General features: G+C 42.1%; 1 protein-coding gene and 1 long non-coding RNA gene across 5 annotated transcripts in view; one reads left to right on the top strand and one right to left on the bottom strand.

The window, feature by feature from the left end:
- Positions 1–24,132, top strand: part of LOC108636716 — a 74,248-nt gene that overhangs the window by 27,555 nt on the left and 22,561 nt on the right. For both annotated transcript variants that reach the window (XR_001918511.1, XR_001918512.1), the window contains exon 2: positions 11,620–11,763. This is a non-coding gene — a long non-coding RNA (uncharacterized LOC108636716). The remainder of the gene's footprint in view (positions 1–11,619; positions 11,764–24,132) is intronic.
- Positions 14,846–18,441, bottom strand: TPBG (trophoblast glycoprotein). 3 transcript variants are annotated; one of them, XM_018052918.1, is made up of 2 exons: positions 18,238–18,441; positions 14,846–17,138 (listed from the first exon to the last, which is right to left on the bottom strand). In XM_018052918.1, the coding sequence occupies exon 2, from the start codon at positions 16,786–16,788 to the stop codon at positions 15,526–15,528; it is 1,263 nt and encodes a 420-aa protein (XP_017908407.1). In that variant the 5' UTR covers positions 16,789–17,138; positions 18,238–18,441; the 3' UTR covers positions 14,846–15,525. The 3 variants fall into 3 exon arrangements, with proteins under 3 accessions (XP_017908407.1, XP_017908405.1, XP_017908406.1); XM_018052916.1 differs by lacking the exon at positions 18,238–18,441 and adding an exon at positions 17,868–18,195; XM_018052917.1 differs by lacking the exon at positions 18,238–18,441 and adding an exon at positions 17,299–17,439.

The raw sequence follows: 24,132 nt of genomic DNA, 5'->3' as shown, positions 1-24,132 counted from the left end.
GGACGCTGGCTGAGTAGTAGTCCACTGTAACGGCATCGTCTTCATCCATGCCTCTTCAATGGATGTTTAGGTTGTTTCCATGTTTTGCCTACTGTGAACAGTGCTGCTGTGAGCATGTATCTTGTTGAATTACAGTTTTCTTCAAGTATATTTCCAGGAGTGGGATTGCTGGATCATGATGCAAACTGTTACATTTGGACAACAATGTATTACTATTACAACAGACAACAAGGTCCATGATTTAGGATAAACACGGTTCTAATGTATTGCACAGGGAACTATATTCAGTATCCTGTGATAGGCCATAAGGGAAAAGAATATTAAAAAATGCATACACGTGTATAACTCAGGCACCAAGCTGTACAGCAGAGATTGGCACAACACTGCAAATCAACTAGACTTCAATAAAAAACAAATACAATTTGTAAAAAGTGGACTTTGAATCCAGATTCAAATTCTAGGATCCTGGCTTCAAATCCTAACTCTACCACTTAAGCTATGTGAACAGTGAGCAGGTTATTTTACTTCCAATGTACCTTGGTTTCCTCATCAATTAAAGAGTCCCTACCACACCATCCCACTGGGCTTCCCTGGGGAACGAATCCACCTGCCAATGCAAGAGACATGGGTTCGACGCCTGGGTTGGGAAGATCCCCTGGAGGAGGAAGGGACAACCCACTCCAGTATTTCTGCCTGAGAAATCTCATGGGCAAAGGAAGCTGGTGGGCTACAGTCAATGGGGTTGCCAGAGGAGTTGGACGTGACTTAGCAACTAAACAACAACACTGTCCCATTAAGAGGTCAAGATAATTTAATGTTAATACAGTACTTGGCACCAGAGCACTTCCTTATATAATACAAAATATCTCTGCAGTGGACAGTAAAAAGCTAATTTAAAACTCTGTATGTGACCAACTCCCTCTAAGGACTATTAGAACATAATACCACCCAACATTTAACTTGACGAGCCAGAGTTAAATTTTTAAGACTGAAGATTTGTTCAGGCAGTCTCTCTGGTGACCTCCTTTCTCACTGATCACAAATCAAAGGATAGAAAAGAAGAAGAAAGGACAGAGTATGAAGTGAGTCAGTCTCCCCCATTCATTCATTCAAAGGTCGAAACCAGCTGGCCCCAGGAACTGACCCACCAGTAGTGGCACCGTCTTAAGAACTGACCAGGGCAACTTTTTCTTTTCAATTTGTAAGTTGAAAACGGATATAAAGTACCATCTTAACTACTGAAATAGCCACGTGTCTCTCATCTCTCCCTACATTATTGCTAGATAAGTCTTCCTAAAGCAAAGAGGTAAGAGTCTGACTCCATTTCTGCTATTTCATCTCTGAGACTTTCAAGCCCCAATTCCCCCTCTTTCTTTGATGCCTCACATCTGGGAAAACTAGTAAGAAGTATGTAATGTATATAAATTCAAGTTGCTACTAATATAATATTGCATGTCAACTATACCTCCGCTAAGAAAGCTTAAGGGCCAAAGATGCCATTGCTCTTTTGGATAACTGCAAAATGGACCAACCAGGACTATGGGTTCTATTGAGTGCAGAGATTTACCAACATGCCAAAGAGTCATTTCAAAACTGCCTTAAGCCCAGTGTCTCTTCACCCAGTAAAGCAACAGTTAACCATGGAAGCCCCTAAACCTGAGTCTGGACTCTCTATAGGAAGAAACATAAATATGACCAAAGTAAAGAGAACCCTTCAAAGTATATCCAGTAACCACCAAGTAGAGGTATCGGGGACTTTGTTATGGGGGAAGAATCAGAAATTAAACAGAGTTCTGCAATTTGATCCAACCATAAATCCAAAATATACTAAAATAATTTCTAGAACAGAGAACAGATTGTCTTTTGTGCCTCTGCAACACTGCTTCTAAATTAATGTTAACATCAGCTGAGATGTACGCATTGGCCTTTAAAGACCGAATACTGGTGCCCAAGTTACAATTACAGCTGTAATACATTCAAACAAGATACTCCCCTAGGAATAAATCTATCTAAGGAGGCAAAAATTTGTTGTTTGAAAATTGTAAGATTTTGATGAAAGAAACGGACAGTGACACAGATAGAAAGATGTACCATGTTCTTGGACTGGAAGAATCAATATTGTTAAAATGACCATACTACCCAAGGCAGTCTATAATAATAATATAATCGCTAAGTCGTGTCTGACTCTTGGAACCCCATGGACTGCAACCTGCCAGGCTACTCTGTCCATGGGATTCTCCAGGCAAGAATACTGGAGTGGGTTGCCATCCCCTCCTCCAGGGGATCTTCCCAACCCAGGTATCGAACCCAGATCTCCCACACTGGAGGCGGATTCTTTACCAGCTGAAAGCCACCAGGGCAGGCAGTCTATAGATTCAATGCAAACCTTACCCAATTATCAACGGCATTTTTCACAGAACTGAAACCATTTTTTTTTAATTTGTATGAAACACGAAAGACCCTATTTCTTTGAATAGCCAGAGGAATTGTGAGACAAAAGAACAGAGCCAGACGAATCACACTCCCTAACTGCAGATTATACTACAAAGCTACATTCATCAAAACAATATGGTACCAGCACAACGAATAGATACCTAGATTAACAGAACAGGATAGAAAGCCCAGAAATAAACACACACGGTCAATTAATCTATTGCAAAGCAAGAATATACAAGAGATGAAAGACAGCCTTTGGGGGACCTCCCTGGTGATCCAGTGGCTAAGACTTAACCTTCCAGTGCAGGGAGTGTGCGTCTGATCCCTAGCTGTGGAGCTAAGACCCCACATGCCTTGTGGCCAAAAACAACAAAACAAAAAAGAACACAAAACAGAAGCAATATTGTAACAGATTCAATAAAGAATTTAAAAATGATCCACATCCAAAAAGATGTGTGTGTGTGTTAGCTGCCCAGTCATCTGACTCTTTGCAACCCCATAGACCGTAGCCCGTCAGGCTCCTCTGTCCATGGAATTCTTCAGGCAAGAATACTGGAGTGGGTAGCCGTTCCCTTTTCCAGGGGATTTTTTCTGACCCAAGGATCAAACCTGGATCTCCCACATTTCAGGCAGATTTTCTTTACCATCTGAGCCAGCAGGGAAGCCCCTCCAAAAAGACAGTCTGATCAATAAGGGGGACTGGGAAAACTGGACAACTACATGTAAAGGAATGATTTAGAACATTCTCTTATACCGTACACAAAAATAAATTCAAAATGGATTAAAGAACTAACTGTGAGACCAGATTCCATAAAACTTCTAGAGGAAAAAATAGGCAGGACACTCTTGAGACATAAATCGCACCAACATTTTTTTAGATCCATCTCATAGAGTAATGGAAACAAAAACAAATGGTACCCAGTTAAGCTTAAAAGCTTTTGCACAGCAAAGGAAACCATAAACAAAAAGACAACCTACAGAATGGGAGAAGATATTTGCAAATGTTGTGACTGACAAGGGATTAATTTGCAAAATATACAAATAGCTCATACAGCTCAATATTAAAGAAACAACCCAAGTGAAAAATGGGCATAAGACCTAAACAGCTATTTCTCCAAAGAAGACATATAGATGGCCACCAGCATGTGAAAAGATGCTCAGCATCACTAATTATTAGAGAAATGAAAATCAAAACCAAAAAGATATCACCTCACACCAGGTGAGATAACCCACACCTGTCAGAATGGTCATCATCAAAAAATCTACAAATAAAATTCTGGAGAGGGTGTGGAGAAAAGGGACCTTCCTACACTGTTCCTGGGAATGTAAACTGACTCAGCTACTATGGAGAATGGTATGGAGGGCTTAGAGAACTAAAAATGGAGCTACCATATGATTCTGCAATCCCATTCCTGGGCATGTATCTGGAGAAAACTTAATTTGAATGGATACATGCATTCCAATGTTCAATGCAGCACTATACAACAGCCAAGACATGAAAGTAACCTAAATGTCTGTCAACTGGTAAATGGATAAAGATTTAGTACATATATACAGTGGAATATTTGCCCTTGAAAAGAAGGAAATAATGCCATTTGCAGCAACATAGATGGGCCTGGAAATCATCATATAAGTGAAGAAGTCAGACAAAGACAAGTACTATTTGATATCACTTATATGTGGAATCTAAAAAAAACATAGAAATGAAATTATTTATGAAACAGAAATGGACTCATAGGCAGAAAACAAACCTATGGTTACCAAAGTGCAAAGAGTGGGGAGAGCCACTGGCTGCCTGGAGAGGGAGGGAAAGAGAGAGAGAGTGAGTGTGAGTGTGTGTGTGTGTGTGTGTGTGTGTGTGTGAGAGAGAGAGAGAGAGAGAGAGAGATCACTCAGGATGAACTGGGAAAAGGGAATTCATTTATTTGTCTATGATAAAGTCACCATAAAACCTGATGGAGCCATCTAGCAAGCTGCTGCTATCCACTCCCTAACCAAGTCAACCTACATCAAGGATGAGGCTCAAGGATTAATACAACTGGCCAAACTACATGCAGTGATGAAAAATCCTTGATCAATAATTGGTTCAGTGTACATGTTTTGCTTTGTTTTGTTTTTAACAAAATCTTGAGGCAATACCAATTATCTGTCCATTTAGTCTGACCAGTGGCAACAACTCCTTATCCAAGGCTGTCACCTTTGGGCTAAAGCACTATGGGATTGACTGCCCTGGAGATACCTAAGATAAAAATCAAGGCTTGATTTTTATTAATTTGTTTGCCCACATTAGGTTTTTCCATACTAAGGTCAAAATTAAAGGCCTCCTCAAAACATTCCTTATCCCTTTCAGAGTTCCAGACATTACTGATGATGACCATGGCTTGCATTTCACTTCTCAAAACATATACCAGAAACTCTAGAATGAGACATTCAGTGAAACTTCCACCTCCCTAATGGCCACATGCCCTAAACTTTAGAAAGGCATAACAGCTTTCTTAAACAAGTCCAACATCAATTAAATGAGACACAGCACATCATCAGTCAAACATTAGTGGTGACTTATAATTGAGTCTGACTTCACCCATGATGTCTGAGTACTGACAGCTTTCAAGCCCATCCCCTCCTCCACTTTCTGCCCCATGCTGGGGCAAACCCATAAGGTGGCCCATGAGCTTCATCCTTTGGCACCCGGTGGGCAGTTAAAATCGTGAAAACCCCAACTCACTCTGGTCCTACCCTCTAGTCACAGTGAAAAACACAGCCAAGCCTTGCCCTCCCAGAAAATCCCGTATGAGAGTAATAAACATTTTTCGTTCCCTCCTGATGCACCTGTGGTGTCAGCAGGCTTGATCACCCAAACTTATTTGGGGAGGCAGTGTGGATGTCATCCCTGAGGGAACAATCAGATCTATGCATATCACTTCCCTGCTCAAAGACCTCTGATACCTCTCCACTGTCCACTGAATTAAATGGAAACTATTGACCATAACTGCTTCCCAAGTGGCACTAGTAAAGAACCCGCCTGCCAATGCAGGAGACATAAGAGACGCAGGTTTGATCCCTGGGTCAGAAAGATCCCCTGGAGGCGGGCATGGCAACCCACTTGAGTATTCTTGCCTGGAAAAATCCCATGGACAGAGGAGCCTGGTGGGCTACAGTCCATAGGGTTGCAGAGAGTCAGACACGACGGAAGCAGGTTAGCATGCATGCCCACATGCACAGATATACCTTTCTACTAGCACTTTCCACTTTTCTCCTGGATAAACATCATGCGTCAAATGCTATTGTTCCTAGAACACGCTCGGTCCTTAGTCACCTTCATTCCCTTTGCTTATGCTCTGACCCGAGTTTTCTCTTCTACCCACTGTCTCCATTTGGTTCTTCTTCAAGTTCATCTTAAAGATTTAAGGATTTGCCAATCCTCCATGAACATTTCTCTGAATCTTCCAATTAGATAAGCTCTCTCCCTGCTTTGAGCTTCATATCACACGGTTTAAATATCTGGCAGTGCTTTATCATATTCTGCCCTATAACAAAGTCATTCACATCTTATTGCTCCTAAAGGTCAGGCGTTGACAGCACATGTCCTGGAAACAGACCAAAAAGAAAAAAAAAAAATCCCGCATCTGATTCTTGCTACCTAGTTGTCCTTGGGCAAGTCACCTAGCATCTCCAAGCCTGTTTACTCTTCCAATGAGAGTAAGATCTTATATGTGAAGGGTTTGCCTAGTATCTGATTCATACTAAGCACCCAATAAAATGTTGGCAATTATCATTATTTATCCTCTCCACTGGATCAGAAGCAATTTTATTTCAGAAATTCATTTTTTACTCTAATGCAACAACGTTTGCTTTATAGAAAGCACTGAATAAATATCTGAGTGAACTGAATAAATGGTTCATAGGACTTCAGTGAAATTTTAAAGCAATTTAACCATAAGATTAGCACAATTAAATCATGTGCACGAATCTAATTCTAAGAACACACAAATCACCAAAAAAGAGAGAATTCAGGAAAACAGGTTTGTCTTCTAAAACCTGCTTGCTAACTTATAACTTTCCAGACATTCCTCCACACCCCATACCACCTCTCCCAACCCTGCAACACACACATGCACACACACACATACCAATGAGTTATTTCATTAGCTATCTTCTAATTCTGATATTTTAACAGAGCAGACATTTTTGGATTAAAAACAGTGACAAATTAAACAGTTTAAACTTTCTATCTGTTCAAAATCTTGTCCACAGATCATTCAGCACTCTATACGAAATCTGATATGAAACTCTTAAAATATACAATGAACAATGCTATTCTACATTTAATATTCTCAAAAAGTCTTCAAAAATATTTTTAGAGTTAAAAAAAAAAGACTGCCATCTTTGGCAGTGAATCTCATTCAAGGATCTACTTTAAGAGAAAAATGGGAGATGTATTATAGTAGAAACACAGGTGGGTTCAACAGTGCTTATTAGAACATTAGCAAGAAACATCCTCTTTGTGTAAAATACCTGATTGTCTGTAGTAGTTTAAACTATTAAAATAGTATTTAATGATAGTGGGGAATGCTCATAACATTGTAAATGAAAAGACAAGGTATAACATAATACAAACAGAAGGTGGTTTAATCGATATTAAGGTGCTTTTCCCTTAGTAATAGGATTATTCATGGTGTTTGTCCCCCTGTGTTTTTAAATAATCTGCAAGAAGCATGAGTTAATTTTAAAATGTCCTTTATATGTTTAATAGCAATGTGTTTGCCATGATCTATAAGAATAACTACAGAGGGATTTCGCTGGTGGTCCAGTGGTTAAGACTCTGTACTTCCAATGCACGGGGCGCAAGCGCAAGTTCGATCCCTACTTGGAGAACTAAGATTTCCTATGCTGCGTGGTGCAGCCAAAAAATAAATAAAAATAACTACAGAATGTGTCTAACTGAAAGAGTAAAGTCATCCTCGAATACATTTAACTAGCTGTACTGTCATAAACTCAGAGAAGCTGCATCACACGCAGAAAGGTACATCTGTTAACTGACTGACCTAGTGTTCCAGTCAGCGCAGTTCTCTACGGTGCCAAGTCGTCACCTTGGAATGTTACGTAGCTCGGTTCTCTTTGAGGAAGGGAGACAAAGTTGTACAAAAATGACTACAGGGGTTCAGGGTAGGGGAGAACTGTAAACTTCCACTTTAAAAAAGCCTCTCTTGGTAACATCTTCAAGCCCTGGAAAACATATTCTCAAATATTTGCTTTTTCACAAAAAGTATTACAGTTGGTCATATATTGAGCTCTGGCTTCCTTAAAAGCAAATGTACCCTTATATTCACCACCTTCGAATGGGAACCAGCAGTAAATCCTATTATCAGAAAATGTCAGCTAAACATAAATTGCATTTCTGTTTTTATCAACATTTCCATACAGGTTTGTGATATGGTAATCATGATCTCAAATCTTACACTGTGTTTTCATTTTCAGTAGCCAAGCAAACCTAACGAACTTCCATGTAACACGTTAAAAGGCACCGACGATAGATTTTTCTCAAAATTCACATAGATGAGGAAGTCTTTGTGATCTGTGACATGATACTACAAGGTGCGGATGTAGAGGTTGTCATGAGGTCAGTCCTGTATATATAAAGACAATGAACTTGGCGTATCAGCAGCAGGGCTGGCAGGATTTGGCCCGTCAGTCCACTGGTTTTCCAGGGTGATGATGGATTTGCATTGATTTGGATTCCCTGTTTGGTCTCAGTTCTCAAAGAAAGGAAGGCAGCCTGCACCTGGAGCTGGTGCGGGCCTGGAGAGCGGAGCATGCAAAGCTGTCTCACCTGGTGATTGAGTGACTTCACGGCCGTGAACTTGGTCTTATTTGTTTGTTGTTCTCACCAGCTGAGCTAACTCATCTTTTAAGATAGAATTACAGAGGCTAGTACAGCTTTCCAAAGTTTTCTTTTTCACTTCCCAAGAAATACCACCATTAAATTTCTGAAATACTTCCTATTATATGATGGACTCCTATGAGCTCAGAGGAGCTTTACAGTAATAAGATTTCCTATGACCAAATTATTTCAAACATATTTAAGCATACTCAGGGGTCTGAATGTCTTTTTCATCACAGGGGACTGGAATCAAATCCCTTATGATTATACAGTAGAAGTGACAAATAGATTCAAGGGATTAGATCTGATAGAGTGCTTGAGGAACCATTTGTGACATTGTACAGGAAGTGACGACCAAAACCATCCCACAGAAACAGAAATGCAAAAAAGGCAAAATGGTTGTCTGAGGAGGCCTTATGAATAGCCGAGAAAAGAAGGGACATGAAAGGCAAAGGAGAAAAGTAAAGATATACCCATCTGAATGCAGAGTTCCAAAGAACAGCCAGGAGAGATAAGAATGCCTTCCTTAGCGATCAATGCCAAGAAATAGAGGAAAACAATAATTGGGAAAGACTAGAGATCTCTTCAAGAAAATTAGAGATACCAAGGGAACATTTCATGCAAAAATGGGCAAAATACAGGACAGAAATGGTATGGACCTAACAGAAGCAAAAGATATTAAGAAGAGGTGGCAAGAATACAGAGAAGAACTATATAAAAGAGAGCTTAATGGCCCAGATAACCACAATAATGTCATCACTCACATAGAGCCAGACATCCTGGAGTGAGAAGTCAAGTGGGCCTTAGGAAGCATCACTATGAACAAAGCTGGTGAAGGTGATGAAACTTCAGCTCAGCTATTTCAAATCCTAGAAGATGATGCTGTGAAAGTGCTGCACTCAATATACTAGCCAATTTGGAAAACTCAGTGTGGCCACAGGACTGGAAGAGGTCAGTTTTCATTCCAATCCCAAAGAAAGGCAATGCCAAAGAATGCTCAAACTACCACACAATTGTACTCATCTAACATGCTAATGCTCAAAATTCTCCAAGCTAAGGCTTCAACAGTATGTGAACCGAGAACTTCCAGATGTTCAGGCTGGATTTAGAAAAGGCAGAGGAACCAGAGATCAAATTGTCAACATCCTCTGGATCATTAAAAAAAGCAAGAGAATTCCAGAAAACCAGCTGCTTCATTGACTATGCTAAAGCCTTTGACTGTGTGGATCACAACAAACAGTGGAAAATTCTTCAAAAAACGGGAATACCAGATCACCTTACCTGCCTCCTAAGAAATCTGTATGCAGGTCAAGAAGCAACAGAACTGGACATGGAACAACAGACTGGTTCAAAATTGGGAAAGGGGTACGTCAAGGGTGTGTACTGTCACCCTGCTTATTTAACTTCTATGCAGAGTACATCATGCGAAATGCCGGGCTGGATGAAGCACAGGCCAGAATCAAGATTGGCAGGAGAAATATCAATAGTCTCAGATATGCACCCTTATGGCAGAAAGTGAAAAGGAACTAAAGAGTCTCTTGAAAGTGAAAGAAGAGAGTGAAAAACCTGGCCTAAAACTCAACATTCAAAAAACTACGATCACAGCACCCAGTCCCATCACTTCATGGCAAATAGATGGGGGAAAAGTAGAAGCAGTGATGAATTTTATCTTCTTGGCCTCCAAAATTGCTGAGGACGGTAACTGCTGCCATGAAATTGAACGAGCTTGCTCCTTGGAAGGAAAGCTATGACTAGCCTAGACAGTGTGTTAAAAAGCAGAGATGTCACTTTGCCAACAAAGGTCTGTAGAGTTAAAGCTATGGATTTTCTCGTAGTCATGTATGGATGTGAGAGTTGGACCATAAAGAAGGCTGAGTACCAAAGAACTGATGCTTTTGAACTGTGATGTTAGAGAAGACTCTTGAGAGTCCTTTGGAGTCTCAACCCTAAAGGAAATCAACCCTGAATATTCACTGTAAAGACTGATGGTGAAGCTGAAGCTCTAATACTTTGGCCACCTGATCCAAAGAGCTGACTCATCAGTAAAGACCCTGATTCTGGAAAAGACTGAAGGCAGGAGAAGGGGACGACAGAGGAAGAGATGGTTGGATGGCATCATTGACTCAATGGACATGAGTTTGAGCAAGTTCTGGGAGATGGTGAAGGACAGGAATGCCTGGCATGCTGCAGTCCATGGGGGCTCAAAGAGCTGGACATGACTGAGCGAATGAACAACAACAATAGGGGTCTGAAATTCATTTTTTTTTTAACACACTGAAAGTTGAATTTAAACAAATATAGTGAATGTTTGAGTGCAAAGTAAAAACAATAAAACAAATTCACATCAATTGCCTTTTTGAAAATTAGACATGAGGATTTCAAAGGTCTCAAGGTAGGTAATTAACAATAGCATCATGTGGTCATAAAAGGACTGGAAGGGGAGGATGGAACCTAAGACCTAGTCCTGGTTGTTGCTGTATAACAACAGGTCACAACTATTAAGATTTTCATTTGTAGGGTAGAATGAGAATCTGGGCTTGACACATTTAAGAGCCCATCCAGTTTTAAAATAGTGAGAATTCTGATTCTTGTTAAAAATACATAAATTATATACTAAGTATTTTTTAAATCTAGATTTTTTTGTTTAACTCATGGCAAAGTTAGAGCTGCAAAAATGTTTTAAGGTGAGAGATGACCTCTTTTAAGGCAAGAGAGAGTAACATGGAAACTTACATTACCATATGTAAAATAGATAGCCAATTTGCTGTATGTCTCAGGAAACTCAAACAGGGGCTTTGTGTCAACCTAGAGGAGTGGGATGGGGAGGGGAATGGAAGCAAGGTTCAAAAGAGAGGAGATACCTGTATACCTGTGGCTGATTCATGTTGAGGTCTGACAGAAAACAACAAAATTCTTGAAGTAATTATCCTTCAATAAAAAATAAATTTTAAAAAAACTAAAAAAAAAAAAAAAAGGTAAAACACAACATAAAACCAGCCTGTGTTTTTAATCAAACAGTTCTAGGAATGAAACATATCTGTACAAAACACCCTCAAGGAGCTGTTTTTCTCCTTCTGAAACACAGGATCACCTGGACAATACAGAATATATTTTCTTAAACTATTTCAAGCACAGCACTGCAGAGTTACTGAAAGATTTAAAAAGGACATCATCGAGGTCTTTTCCATATACAATCTAGAAATCTCATTTCCTTCTTCCCTCTCCTTTACTATGAAAAATCCTTGCCCAAGTGTAAAAGTGAAACTTGAATCTCATCTGAAAAATGTCTCTCTTCACTTTAGGGTGCTGCTCTCTGAAGGATGGATGACTGAATGGATTTTGGAGCAGGAAGAAAGCACGGGCCAAACTGGTTTTAACCTTGCAAACCAGCACAGATGATAGCAAAGCTTCCCAAACTAGAGCTGCAAAGCCTCTGATGTCCTCAAGTAAGTAAGCCCCACATTTGGAACACAAGTCTAAGATGATGAGATGGTTGGATGGCATCACCAACTCGACAGACATGAGTTTGTGCAAACTCCGGAATTGGTGATGGACAGGGAAGCCTGGCGTGCTGCAGTCCATGGGGTCACAAAGAGTTGGCAACTGAAATGAATGACAGAATCCCTAAGGAAACAATGACAGTTCATTTGGGATCTTCTTTTTTTTCCCTACCCACTTTAGTTAAGACAGAAAACAAAGCTGTAACTTATTTCTGATTCTATATTGAGGTGACCATAATCCACATTTGCTCCCAATTAAGGTAATTTTAAAGGATTTACCATTTATTTCAACCAATCTTTTCTCTATCTCTAGGGGGGAAAAAATCTTATCTACTATCAGTCTTTCAATTTAAGCAGCTCGTCTGTCTTTAAAATTTTTATTTAATGTGCTTCAAAGACTCCTCACTTTGTAAGAAAAACCTATCAGTTGAAAGGTATAAATGTGCCTAGTGGGTCACTATTAAATCACATGGGGAAGCAAAATTGATGATAAATGTATTAATGTTGCAAACTGAATTAGTCCATTGAAAGGGGGGAGTTACAATTCAGGGTCAAGGTGTATTAGCCTAAATTCTTGCCACTTTAAATTGAAATTTATTGGACATTTTAATAACCTTTTAAATTGAGGGATTTATCAAGTGCTTACATTTTTAAGTATTTTTCTAACTTTCCTCAAATGAAACTGGCAAAGAAAAAAGGGTGTTTTCTGCTGAAACCTTTGCTGAGTAACAGAATGTATCACCAAGCAAAATAAATTTCAAAAATGGATTACTTGTAGGTTTCTAGGATTGATAATGCATAATGATACCAAGAAATAGTGTTTAAAACAAGTACACTTCAAGTGACGATACTGTCATTTTCTTTTTGCCTATTCAGTTATCCTTACTGAATTTCTGCAGCACTTATCTGCCAAGGAATTCAGAATGCATTAGAAACTTATGCTGTGCTGTGCTTAGCGGCTCAGTTGTGTCTGGCTCTTTGCGATCCCGTGGACTGTAGCCCGCCAGGCTCCTCTGTCCATGGGATTCTCCAGGCAAGATTACTGGAGTGGGTTGCCATTTCCTTCTCCAGGGGATCTTCCCAACCCAGGGATCGAACCCAGATCTTCCACACTGCAGGCAGATTCTTTACCAGCTGCACTACCAGAGAAGCCCTACAAGCTTCTAGACTTAAGAGTATTATAACCATACAATAGAATTGTTTTCAAACAGTAACATTTTTTACCTCAAGAATGTGTATCACCATGTATTGGGGAATAATAAGCAGTGATATGATATTAAATTGGGAAGTTTATACAAAGGAAGAAGCAAGAAATCAAACTTCAAAAAAGCCATCACTTAACAGGCTAAAAACTCAGCTTCACTGTACCACAGATTCTGCTTCAGTGAGTTGATAATGAGAAAATCTAGACTAACCTATCTACTGCTTTCCTGGATCCTAAAGGTCAGTTTTAACTGTTAGACTTTCACATGATGAAATAATTCTTCTGAACAGAGACTCTATAAATATTACAATTTGTTGTTTTGTACAATATCAGCAGACTTACCAATGAAAGTCCATTGGCAGTTTATTCCTAAGATGGTGTGCTTTTATTTATTAGATATTTTTGATAATTTGGCATCATCCTTAGGAAATAATGGCAGCTGGCCAGTTTATGAATTCCTGGTGAACATTTAAAATGTTTAATGGAATATTAAGTACCATATATTTAACCTTTTTTTAGGTAATTATAGGATCTAAAGTATAACCCCAAAATAATGAATACTATTTCATAAAATGAGCCTTAGAAAACTTAATATAGTTAAAATTAAAATATCATATCTGTCTAATCTAATCTAAACAAGCAACAAATTTAGATATTTTTAGCTCTATTTTGAAAACTTCTGAGTTTAACTCAAAGAGGGCAAATGTTTCTATTCTATTCTAAAAAAACATTTCTACAACTAAAGTACTACCTAATCCTATTTCATTTATAAAAATATGGAAACAAATTTTATTTCAAATATAAAACTCTCTATAACATAATCATTTTAAAGGGAAAGAAGGGCCCTAAGACTTACTGATACAAATTTACCTACACTTTAAATTAAATAATAATAGCTAAATTAAGATCACTGTATATAAGAGGTTAGAGATTAATGGAATTTACTCTTAAGCTTAATTGGCAAATGATAAACTGAAAAAAAAAAGAAATTCTTGCCTATCATTGACAATACCACTTCATTAACCAATTGCTTTTATTTACCGTTAAATGGGATTCATTCTTCATAAAGGTGTATATGCTAACACTGAATTTAGCTTAGCAAAATGTCCCCAAATTCTTAAATACTGAATTGAACATAAGAAACTGATTGAGACACTTGTTTATAGACAGTTAGTTCTGGTTATTTCCTCAAATTCATATCATACCATGACAATTTTTTTAAGCACATTAGCAGGGTCTCTGATAATCAAACCATCAACCCTGTATGTTCCATTTTATGCATTTAAAAAAATATATTCTCAGGAAAATCTAAGTTCCAATTTACATTATGATATCAGGAATTTATTTATTTTTAAATCTTTTATTTTAGAATACTGTCTTAAGACACTTCACTTTCATACATTTATTTGCATTATATTTGTTTCACACTCTGCCCTAAAACTCCACAGAACAATTTTCTATGGAGGGTTTTATTATGTAACTAATTTTGTTCTGTCCTAACTTAATCAGCCTAGGAAAAACCTCAAAATGTGAACTGTTTGTCTTACAGAAATCTTCCTTTTTACCAACTTTATAATGCTTTTACAAAACTGTTTAATGAATAGCATTAACTTTCACATGAATATTCAACTTCTCTATGTAAATCGTGAAAGGATCCACCATCTCAAATCTATCTCCAAAGCCTATCTGTATAAAACACTGCTCCTGTTTCATTCTCAGCTATAACTAACAGCTTAATTATCAGCAGAGCCAAAACCATTCAGTATCACTGCCCCTAATCCATTTTTCAAATAGCAAACTTGAACACAGCTGTAATTCTTTTAAGAATCTTTATTGAATTTTTTTTAACAATTTAGTTTGTTGGCTCTCGATGCAGTTTATAAAAGAACTTCAGCATAGTTTCATATAAACTGCAATCAAAAAAGTAACTTGTCAAGAAGTTATCTGAAGTTGCAAGTTATTTTTTGAAATATGCAGAACAGTAAAATGTAAGCATGCTCTCGGATGCAGGGGCTCCTGTGGACTATGGAGTTACTCTGAAGAGCTTGCTAAGGTCTGCAGGCAGTTTATGAAATGCAATCATTCTCTCCACAATTTCGGTACATGAGAATAAAACTGATATTTATGAAATAAGTCTTTTTCTCAAAAAAGTTGAGGCAGCTTTTGTTGAATGCTATCAGTGAGAGTACACTTGCTACACCTTGAACTGTACTAAGAGAAAAACAGCCAGGAGGCCATGTTCATGCTGAAACTTGAAAACATCCCTCCACACATGTTGAGTTCCAAGAAGGAAGAGGATAAAACACTATGCACAGTTGTTCATCGTCCCACAGTAACAGAACACACCAAGAAACTTTACAGAAGGGAGCAAATTCCCTTCGCTGCTTTCAGTCAAGGTCACTGGCGGCTACAGTGGAGGGTGGAGGTGAAGCAAGCCTAGGACGGGATAAAGCTGAAGTCTACATCTCATGCAGAGTTGTCCTGGTTCTGTCCTCACGCGCTTCTCAGACATCCGAATTCGAGCTGAGGTTTGTTAACCTGGGGTCCGCATTGATTTCGTATCTGTAATGATACCCTTCCATGTGATCCCTACAGGCATCTCTGATGTTATGCATCCACTTCTTTATCCCTTTACGGTTCAAATACAGAACCAGGAGGAAGATGGCGCCTATCAGGGCTAAAACAATACCCAGGAACACATAGGACGTCTGCAGGGATGGCGGGAGGATAGGGTCACAGTCCAGGTCGGAGCTGTTGAGTTCCAAGAGGACTCGATGCCTCATTTTCTCCGGGAACGCACAGGTGAGCCTGCCTTTGCCCTGCACTATCTCGGTCTCCTTGAGCCAGGCCACCATGTCCACCATGTGGCAGTCACAGACCCAGGGATTGTCGTCCAGGAAGACCCGGACGTGGGGCAGGCTTTGCAGCTCGGCCAGGGTGCCGTTGCGCAGGACCTTGAGGGCGTTGTCCTCCAGGTGCAGGCTTTCGAGGTGCGTCAGGTTCCGGAAGGACACGTGGGTCAGGCCCACCAGCGAGTTGTTGCGCAGGTCCAGGTGCCGGAGACCGGGCAGATGGGCCAGGACGTCGCGGGGCAGGTAGAGGAGCTGGTTGCTGGCCAGCTCCAGGCGGCGGAGCCCCCGCAGCGCGTGGCCAGCTCGCAGGGCCGCCGCCACCATCCCCTCCAGGCTCAGGTTCTGCCGCTCGGCCGCGGGGAGCTCGAGGCGGTTCAAGATGAGCTCCGCCAGGGGGCTGGGGGCCACGACGCTGGCGTTGCTGCCCGAGAAGGCGAAGGGGCTGAGGTCGGCCAGCGGGTTGTGGCTGAGGTCAAGCTGGCGCAGGCCGGGCAGGTGCTCGAAGGCGCCGGCGTCCACCTCCTTCAGGCGGTTGCCGCTGAGGTTGAGCGCGGCCAGGTCGGCCAGCGGCGGCCGGCGGGCGAAGGCGCCGGCGGGCAGCACGGCCAGCTGGTTGCCCGTGAGGAAGAGGTTGCGCACGTAGGGGGGCAGGTCGGCCGGCACCTCGGTCAGGTTGCGGTTCACGCACTTGACGGTGCGCGCGGCCTCGGAGCACTCACACGGCGCTGGGCATCGGCCCGGCAGCGCGGGCTGGCCGGACGCCGCGGGCGCCGGGAGCGACGCCGAGGAGGTGGAGGAGGACGCCGACGAGGGGAGGGAGGTCGAGGAGACCCAGCCCAGGAGGACCAGCGCCAGCCGCGCCAGCCGCAGCCGCCCGTCCCCGGCGGCGGGGCCCCGGGAGCACCCCCCAGGCATCGCGGCTCGGGTGTCCCCGGAGCCGGGCTGGGACGCCGCCCGCTCCGAAGGTTCGGGAGACGGGGCTCCGAAGGGCGCGGGCCGGCCGGAAGCTTCTGGAGAAAACTTTCCTCTCGTGGGAGCGGAGGAGGGCCGCCGCCAACGCCGCCGCCGGAACTTGGCCAACCCCCTGGCCACCGGGCGTCCCCCTCCCGGGGCCGAGTCCCCCGCCCCTTCCCTCCAGAAAGTACGCACGGCCGGTCGGGACGCTCGGCTCCGCGCTCCTCCTCCCGCTCTCGTTGCGGCCGCCGCCCCCGGGTGGCACCTCCCGCCTCTTTTGTTGGCGCCTCCCGCAGGATCCGCTGCGCGACCTGGAACAAGCGGGAGACAAGCGTGAGGCGTGGTGGCGCCCGCGGCTCCCCGAGGGCAGGAATCGCCGCCGCGAGCCAAGCCGACCCCACCGGGTACCCGAGACCTCCCTCCGAAAGCCCGTCCGGGCCTCGCCTCCTCCAGCGCCACGCACATCCTTACCCAAGCAGAGGGGCAGGCGACCCGAGGGGCGAAGCACAGTGTTGCAGCGTCCCGAGCCCTCACTATATATACCCTTCCCAGCTCCCGCCCTCCTCCTTTCCCCGATCAGACATCCCCCGCGTCTAAACTTCTTGCTTAATTCCCAGCGCCTCCCGACTAAAACTTCTCCTTCCCAGCTCCTTCCCCCCACCTCCTCCGCGGACGACCTGCCTTCCGGGGTCTCCGCCCCCGCCCGGACCTCTCCTCCAGGTCCAGGTTTGGACGCGATGGAAGTTTCAGGTTACAGGAGTCTTTTGATGTCTTTCAGGACCCTGACGGATTAGGTGGAAAGCACTCGGCTGGCGCCCCCAGCCCGCGCCCCAGCCAGCCCCATTAGACCCGAGGGCGTTCAAGTCATCTCCAAAAGGGAGGCGTGGGGGAGGCCGCAAACAAAGCGGCGGTGGGACCCCCGGACCGGCGCTAGTCTCCTGCCTGAGGATGGGGAGGGGCCCCGGAGCCGCCCCCCAGGCCCCTCTTTCCCCCTCCTTCCCCCAGGCTCTCGCCTTCTCCGCTTGCTCCCCGGCGCTCACCTCCGCACTCGAGATAACTCCCAGTCTCACCAGAGTCGCAGCGACTTGCCCGTTCAGCGCTGCAGGCGCCGATTCTCCTCGCACCCCAGCCCCTGGCCCAACCTCCGCAGCTGGGAAAAACCAACCCGGGGGGCGGGGAGGGGGGGTGCGGAGGGCCAGGGCTGCCGGAGGAGCTGCTCAGGCTGCGCGGCGAGCCTGAGCTGCGCTCGGTAGGGGGATGTAAGGAAGGAGGCGAGGGGGGATCTAGACCGCGCGCCTCCTCCTGGTGGAAATTGACAAGGAATGTGCCGGAAAAGGTGAGGGAATCCCTTTTTCTCCCCCTTTCCCTGGGATCCTTTGGTGGTTCCTCATTTTGCATACTGGGTTTTACCTTGGACTGAAACAAAACCGCTCGTGCATCTCGTGAAATTCGCCGTGATCTGGGCACTTAAAGCGGTAACCAGGTAGATAGAGGCATAACAGAGCAGGAGCGTAAAGAAATGAGCTGCAAATGTACAGCGGCACCAGGAAAACGCCCAGCTGCCTGCAAGGGAGTTTCGGAAAGGCTCCCCAGCCAAGTGATGCTTTAGACTGCCAACTTCGGATTTAGGTGTAATTAATCCGTCCCCACCTGTCCCGCCCCCGTCACCCCCGCACTTCTCGGATAGTTACGGAACTTGTGAAGGGAAGAGAGCCAACTTGAAGAAGAAGGGCGGGGGGAAGATGGGTGGAGAAGAGATTCACTCTTGATTCATTAGTTTCCCTGCTTCCCAAATTAAAAGCAGAGGGAAGAAAACGGCCGCCAAACCGTCCTAGAAACAAAAGACAAATAGCGAGGACGTGAGTCACCGGAAAGCGGACCCGCCCCCCTCCCCAGACGTGGCAGCCGTGTGTCAGCGCAAGTCAGTTAGCTGGGAGAGTTCGCAGGGTAGGGGGTGGGAGGCCGCCAGGGAGAATAGAAGTTTGGTAACCCGTCTGACGCTGCAGGATGCGCCAGGTAGGCAAGGAGCAGAGAGGCTAGGGTTGGGGCAGGAGACAGGGAATGATTGATTACAGACAGGATTTGTTACCCCGGAGAGGTTTGGGGTCCTGAAAGCTCTATTCTTGTTCTCTCAATGAGTGTCTGTCTCTTTTGTCCCGAAAAAATAATTTCCCTAAAAGAGTGAGAAAGTGCTGGTTATTCAAAGTTCTTCATTTTAGAGAGAAAATGGCAATTAGAGAAAACAGTTGCAAAAAAAATAAGATCTGGTAATATAAAAAGGATCCAATAAGGAATGCTGAAGTTTGTACCTATGGCATAGGCCTGCCTTTAGTGTGAAGGAAAGGTCCCACTTGGCAAGTCACTTCTTGATTACTTTCGTGGGAAGAAATAGACTGCACCGCCAACAGCAAGAAGGGCCCAGGTGATACCTAGAGGGCATGAAGACTGCAAAAGAATTGTGCAAAAAGCCAGTTTTGTTCATTTGCATCCTCAGCACTTTTATCTAAATCTTTTTCGTGTTTTTAAAAGTGCTTTGTAATACGAATGTGAAACATTTTCAAAAAAAGAATCTCAAAAGCTGGAGTCATGTTCTGTATCCTGACGGTGGTGGTGGTTACATAAGTCTAGACATGCGTTAAAATTTACAGAACCTTGTACACTGAATCAGTTTTACTGTGTGATAATTTTTAAACAAAATTAGTTATTCACGGGAAAAAAATACTAATGCTCTGCCTTGGTATTCTGGTTCTGCTCTATTGAGGAGAGTAAGAAGATTCTAAATATCTTTAGAATTTAGAAAGATATATTCTCATCTGATCTCACATCAGCTCAGCAATATAGATACCAGTAGTTATTCGTATAATTCTGTTTCACAGATGAAAAAACTGGGGCTCTGAGCTGAGACTAATTCACATTGACAGTGTCTTTTACTTGCCAAACCTCCTGCTGATCACTTTACAGAAATCATCTCATTTGTTCTTCCCATCAGTACTCAGGTAGATTCGCTCACTCCAGTTTTAAAGAGAAGAAAACTGAAGCCGAAATAAATTACATAACTTGTTCTAATGTGTGGTGGAGGTAAGGACTGGGCCCAGATTTGTCTGCTTTTCGTGTGTATCTCACATTCCACCTCTAGGCAAAATTGAGGCCCTTATGCAAAGTCCTACACTGCATACCTTAGGCAGAACCAAAGCCTCTCCCCTGGTTCGCTTTCTCCTTATTTTCTTCTACCTGCCTGCAGCTGGCAGTTAGTTGGTTATGGCTGCTGAATCAGGGGTCATTTTTAGCTCTACCACTTACTGTGTGGCTTCAGTATACTTCTGTTTCTTAATCTGTAAAATAGGACCACTAATAAAACATTATGACATTTCCATGAGAATTGAGATAAGATATCTAACATGCTTGGCAGAATTGCCTGTTATTATTTTGTTATTCTTAATCTTCATTGCTCTCTTGCTTGCCATTTGTTCTGTACCCACCAAATCACTGTAACTATATTAGTTATAGGAGTCCAAGGATGGATAGTCTAAGGTCTCCTTCAAGTAGAATTGCCAGATTTAGCAAATAAAAATACAGGACACTCAGTTACCTGGACACCTGAATTCCAGGTATACAATGAATGTTTTTTTTTAGTATGAATATGCTCCATGCAATATTTGGGATGTACCTATGCTTAAAAAAAAAAATCCCTTTTTACCTGAAACTCTAATTTAACTGGGCATCCTATATTTGGTCTGGTAACAGAAGAGTTCATAACCTGGTGGAAGAAACAGACAGAAATAAAAGCTTTCATTGCAGAACACTGAGGGCAGTTTACTGTGGGTATCTTTCCAGTCTCTCTGTTTGTATATATTTTACTTTTGTTTCTAATATTTTTATATGAATGGATCATAGTCTATGTATTATATTATTCATGATTTTTAAAATTTTAAAACAACTATGCCTCGTTCTGTGTCCATACTTTCTTTGTTTAAAGATTGCAAAATGTAGTGTGGACTGTTTTACCACATTTTTAAAACTGCCCTATTGAAAGACAGTAAGATCAGTAACTACTTTTTGAAGAACTCTCCTTCAAGTGAGAAAAGCTTACTAGGATGAGTTCTATTTTGATTGTCTTAAGCATTTAATTATCCGAAATTATCATACTTGCTTAACTCCTGACAGCTTGAAAATTTTTTGTGTGTGATGCTATTTACATGCTCTAAAGCAGGACAGAGAATTTCAAAGCACATTTTCCTCCATTTATTCTTCCCTTCCAAAATAAAAGAAGGATCTGAATGTCCTAATGGAGAAGAACCAATCTAGTGCATTTCATAGGTCACATTGTAGCCTCCAGGAAAATGTCTCTGCACTATTATTTATGCAGCACATTGTTTCTCCAGGAACCATTTTTCTTCTAATGACCCAAAGGAAAGTCATTAGTAAATTTTTGAAATATTGCTGTTAAATTCTGGGAAGGCAAAGAACAATGTAGGATTAAAAAAAAAAAAAAAAAAAAAAAAAGACGGATGGTTATGGTAACCAGAAGAAAGAAACCATGTAGTCCAGCATGGACAAACATCAAGATTATTTGAGACTAGTTAATTTTGCAAATTAGCAAAGGAACTGAAAAAGGTGAACACTCTCAAATCTAAAAAATTTCTAAAACAGAATTAAACATTGGTGAATCTCAACCACACATGTAAAACCATGAATCAACACTTGAAACCAGAACTATCAATTTGACAGTTTGCGGGAAACAAGTTATACATTCATGAAAAATATTTTTTAATTGTTAATGACTAAAAAGAAAACTCATGTGCTGATTTCAAATCATTTGAGGAAAAAGCTTCTTATCTGAGATATATACACTAAATTAAGTAAAAATACCAACTTTGGAATGGGTTGAAAGGACATATTTGTTTCATGAGTCAATACAAGGGGAGTTGAAGCTGGTAAAAGAAAAAGCGACATTTCAGGATTTATCAGAAATTAAATAATAAAAATAGAACAAGCTAAAAGGCTGTAGTATTAGAAAGATTAAACTGGATGGAAGTATATGTTTCTTTAAGAATGGGAAAATATTGAAAGGTAAAAAAAAATAATTATATAGCAATCTGCAGAACTTTCCAAATAACATTATAGGATTATTCAACTTTAAATGTGTTTAACTTTCTAAGACCTTACTGCATATTTCTGCCTATTTGATTTTCTTAGAATATAAAGGTAGAGAGAATAAAAATCTCTGCCTTCAGACATCTCACAGTCTAGTGGTAAACGCGGGCTACCTACCAGTTACAAAACAGGGTGAGTGCAAAGGTCAGGGTGGACTAGGGAGATTGAAGAAGATTTCTTTGGGGAAGTAATACCTGAATTGCATTTTGAATTATTAGTAGGAACTTGCCAGACAGAAGATCGCCAAGTTGGTGGAAAGACTCAGAAAACTTGCCCAGTTCTAAAGACCACATGGGGAAGAGCACAGCACAGCACGCATTGAAGAGAGTGGTAGGAGCATGGGTCTGATATATGTTGGGATAGGATTACTGCCCTCTATTCTAAGAAGTTTGATTCCATCCGGTAGAGCTGGGAAGCCTCCAAAGATACTCAGCAGGAGAATGACGTGATTAGGTGTGTATTTTACAAAGATCACCTTCGCGATCTATTTGAAGGATAAATTCACAGGCAGAGAGACTAGGGACACCGAGAAATTGGGAGAGCCAAGTGATAGATGTTGAAGAACTATAAACCAAAGCAGTGTTAAAAGACTGACAAGGCAGGAACAGTTACGAGGACCAGTGGTTCTCCAGGGTGACACTGCCCCTAGTGGGCATTTTGGATATTTGTTGGAAGCATTTTCTGGATGTTATAGTCAATGGGAAGAACTACTGGCATTTAGCCTGCAGAGGCCAGGGATGTTAGACATCCTGCAATTAAAGGGACAGTATCATGCAATGAAAAATTATCCTGCTTCCCACATGACTTTCAAGTATCCATCTAGGCATTCTTGTAGGTGAAAACCCTAAACAACCATCCTACACTTAAATTACAAATTCTTATAGAATGGTTTTAATATACGCTGAATTTTTCAGGAAGGCAGCTACTGTGTTCATCAAAGGAAAAATATATATTGTTTTATTTTGGACACGACCAAAATTGTATCTCTGACAGCTGTGTTGGTCATGGTATTTAAATCACTAATACAAATCAACCATATCCGTGTGTATTTGCATTTATTGCATTTACAGTAATTCTTATTTCAAAATATGTAATGTAAAGACAAACTGTTTTCACTATTAATTTGAATCTTAGTCTACTTTCTCAAGTCCTAGCCTGTTTATAAGTGTGTGTGTGAGTCACTCAAACGTGTCTGACTCTGCGTCCCCATGCACTGTAGCCAACCATGCTCCTGGGATTCTCCAGGCAAGGATACTGGAGTGGGTTGCCATTCCCTTCTCCAGGGGATCTTCCTGACCCAGGTCTCCTACGTTGCAGGCAGATTCTTTACCAATATGCCACCTGGGGTGCAATTAACACTTCATTAGGTCTTCTAGTATAGACATTTGGAGAAGGCAATGGCACCCCACTCCAGCACTCTTGCCTGGAAAATCCCGTGGACGGAGGAGCCTGGTAGGCTGCAGTCTATGGGGTCGCAAAGAGTTGAACACGACTGAGTGGCTTCCCTTTCACTTTTCACTTTCATGCATTGGAGAAGGAAATGGAAACCCACTCCAGAGTTCTTGCCTGGAGAATCCCGGGGACGGGGGTGCCTGGTGGGCTGCCGTCTATGGGGTCACACAGAGTTGGACACGACTGAAGTGACTTAGCAGCAGTAGCAGTATAGACATTGGAGAAGGACATGGCAACCCACTCCAGTATTCTTGCCTGGAGAACCACAGGGACAGAGGAGTCTGGTGGGCTGCCATCTATGGGGTCGCACAGAGTTGGACACAGCTGATGCAGCTTAGCAGCAGCAGCAGTATAGTCATTTGTATATTATACTACCTGTTATTTATTACTTAATTATGCTCTTATTTCTCTTTTATATTATAGTTAGTATAATATGTATTTTTAAAATTTACATGAAGGTATGCTTTATATAAAGGCTTTATAAAATGCTTGTTTGTAAAAAGGTTGAAAATAGCCCATATAAATACTTGAGGTAGAATCTATAAATCCTGTTGATTTATTCAGCATGGAGGGGAGAATACAGGCATTTATAATTCTAAAACATGTGACATAGCAGATAACTACTATATTTTAAATGATGTCTAAGAGAAATCCTGATAATTCTAGATGGAAGAGTCAAATTTACTGTAAGGAGGCTGA

Source organism: Capra hircus, chromosome 9 (genome assembly GCF_001704415.2).
Source record: "Capra hircus breed San Clemente chromosome 9, ASM170441v1, whole genome shotgun sequence".
Lineage (NCBI taxonomy): Eukaryota > Metazoa > Chordata > Mammalia > Artiodactyla > Bovidae > Capra > Capra hircus.
Note: the sequence above shows the minus strand (reverse complement) of the source record. Positions and strands in the feature narration are given on the sequence as shown.

Excerpts from the sequence above, each read along its gene's own strand:
- TPBG (XM_018052918.1), bottom strand. The coding sequence starts at position 16,788 with ATGCCTGGGGGGTGCTCCCGGGGCCCCGCCGCCGGGGACGGGCGGCTG.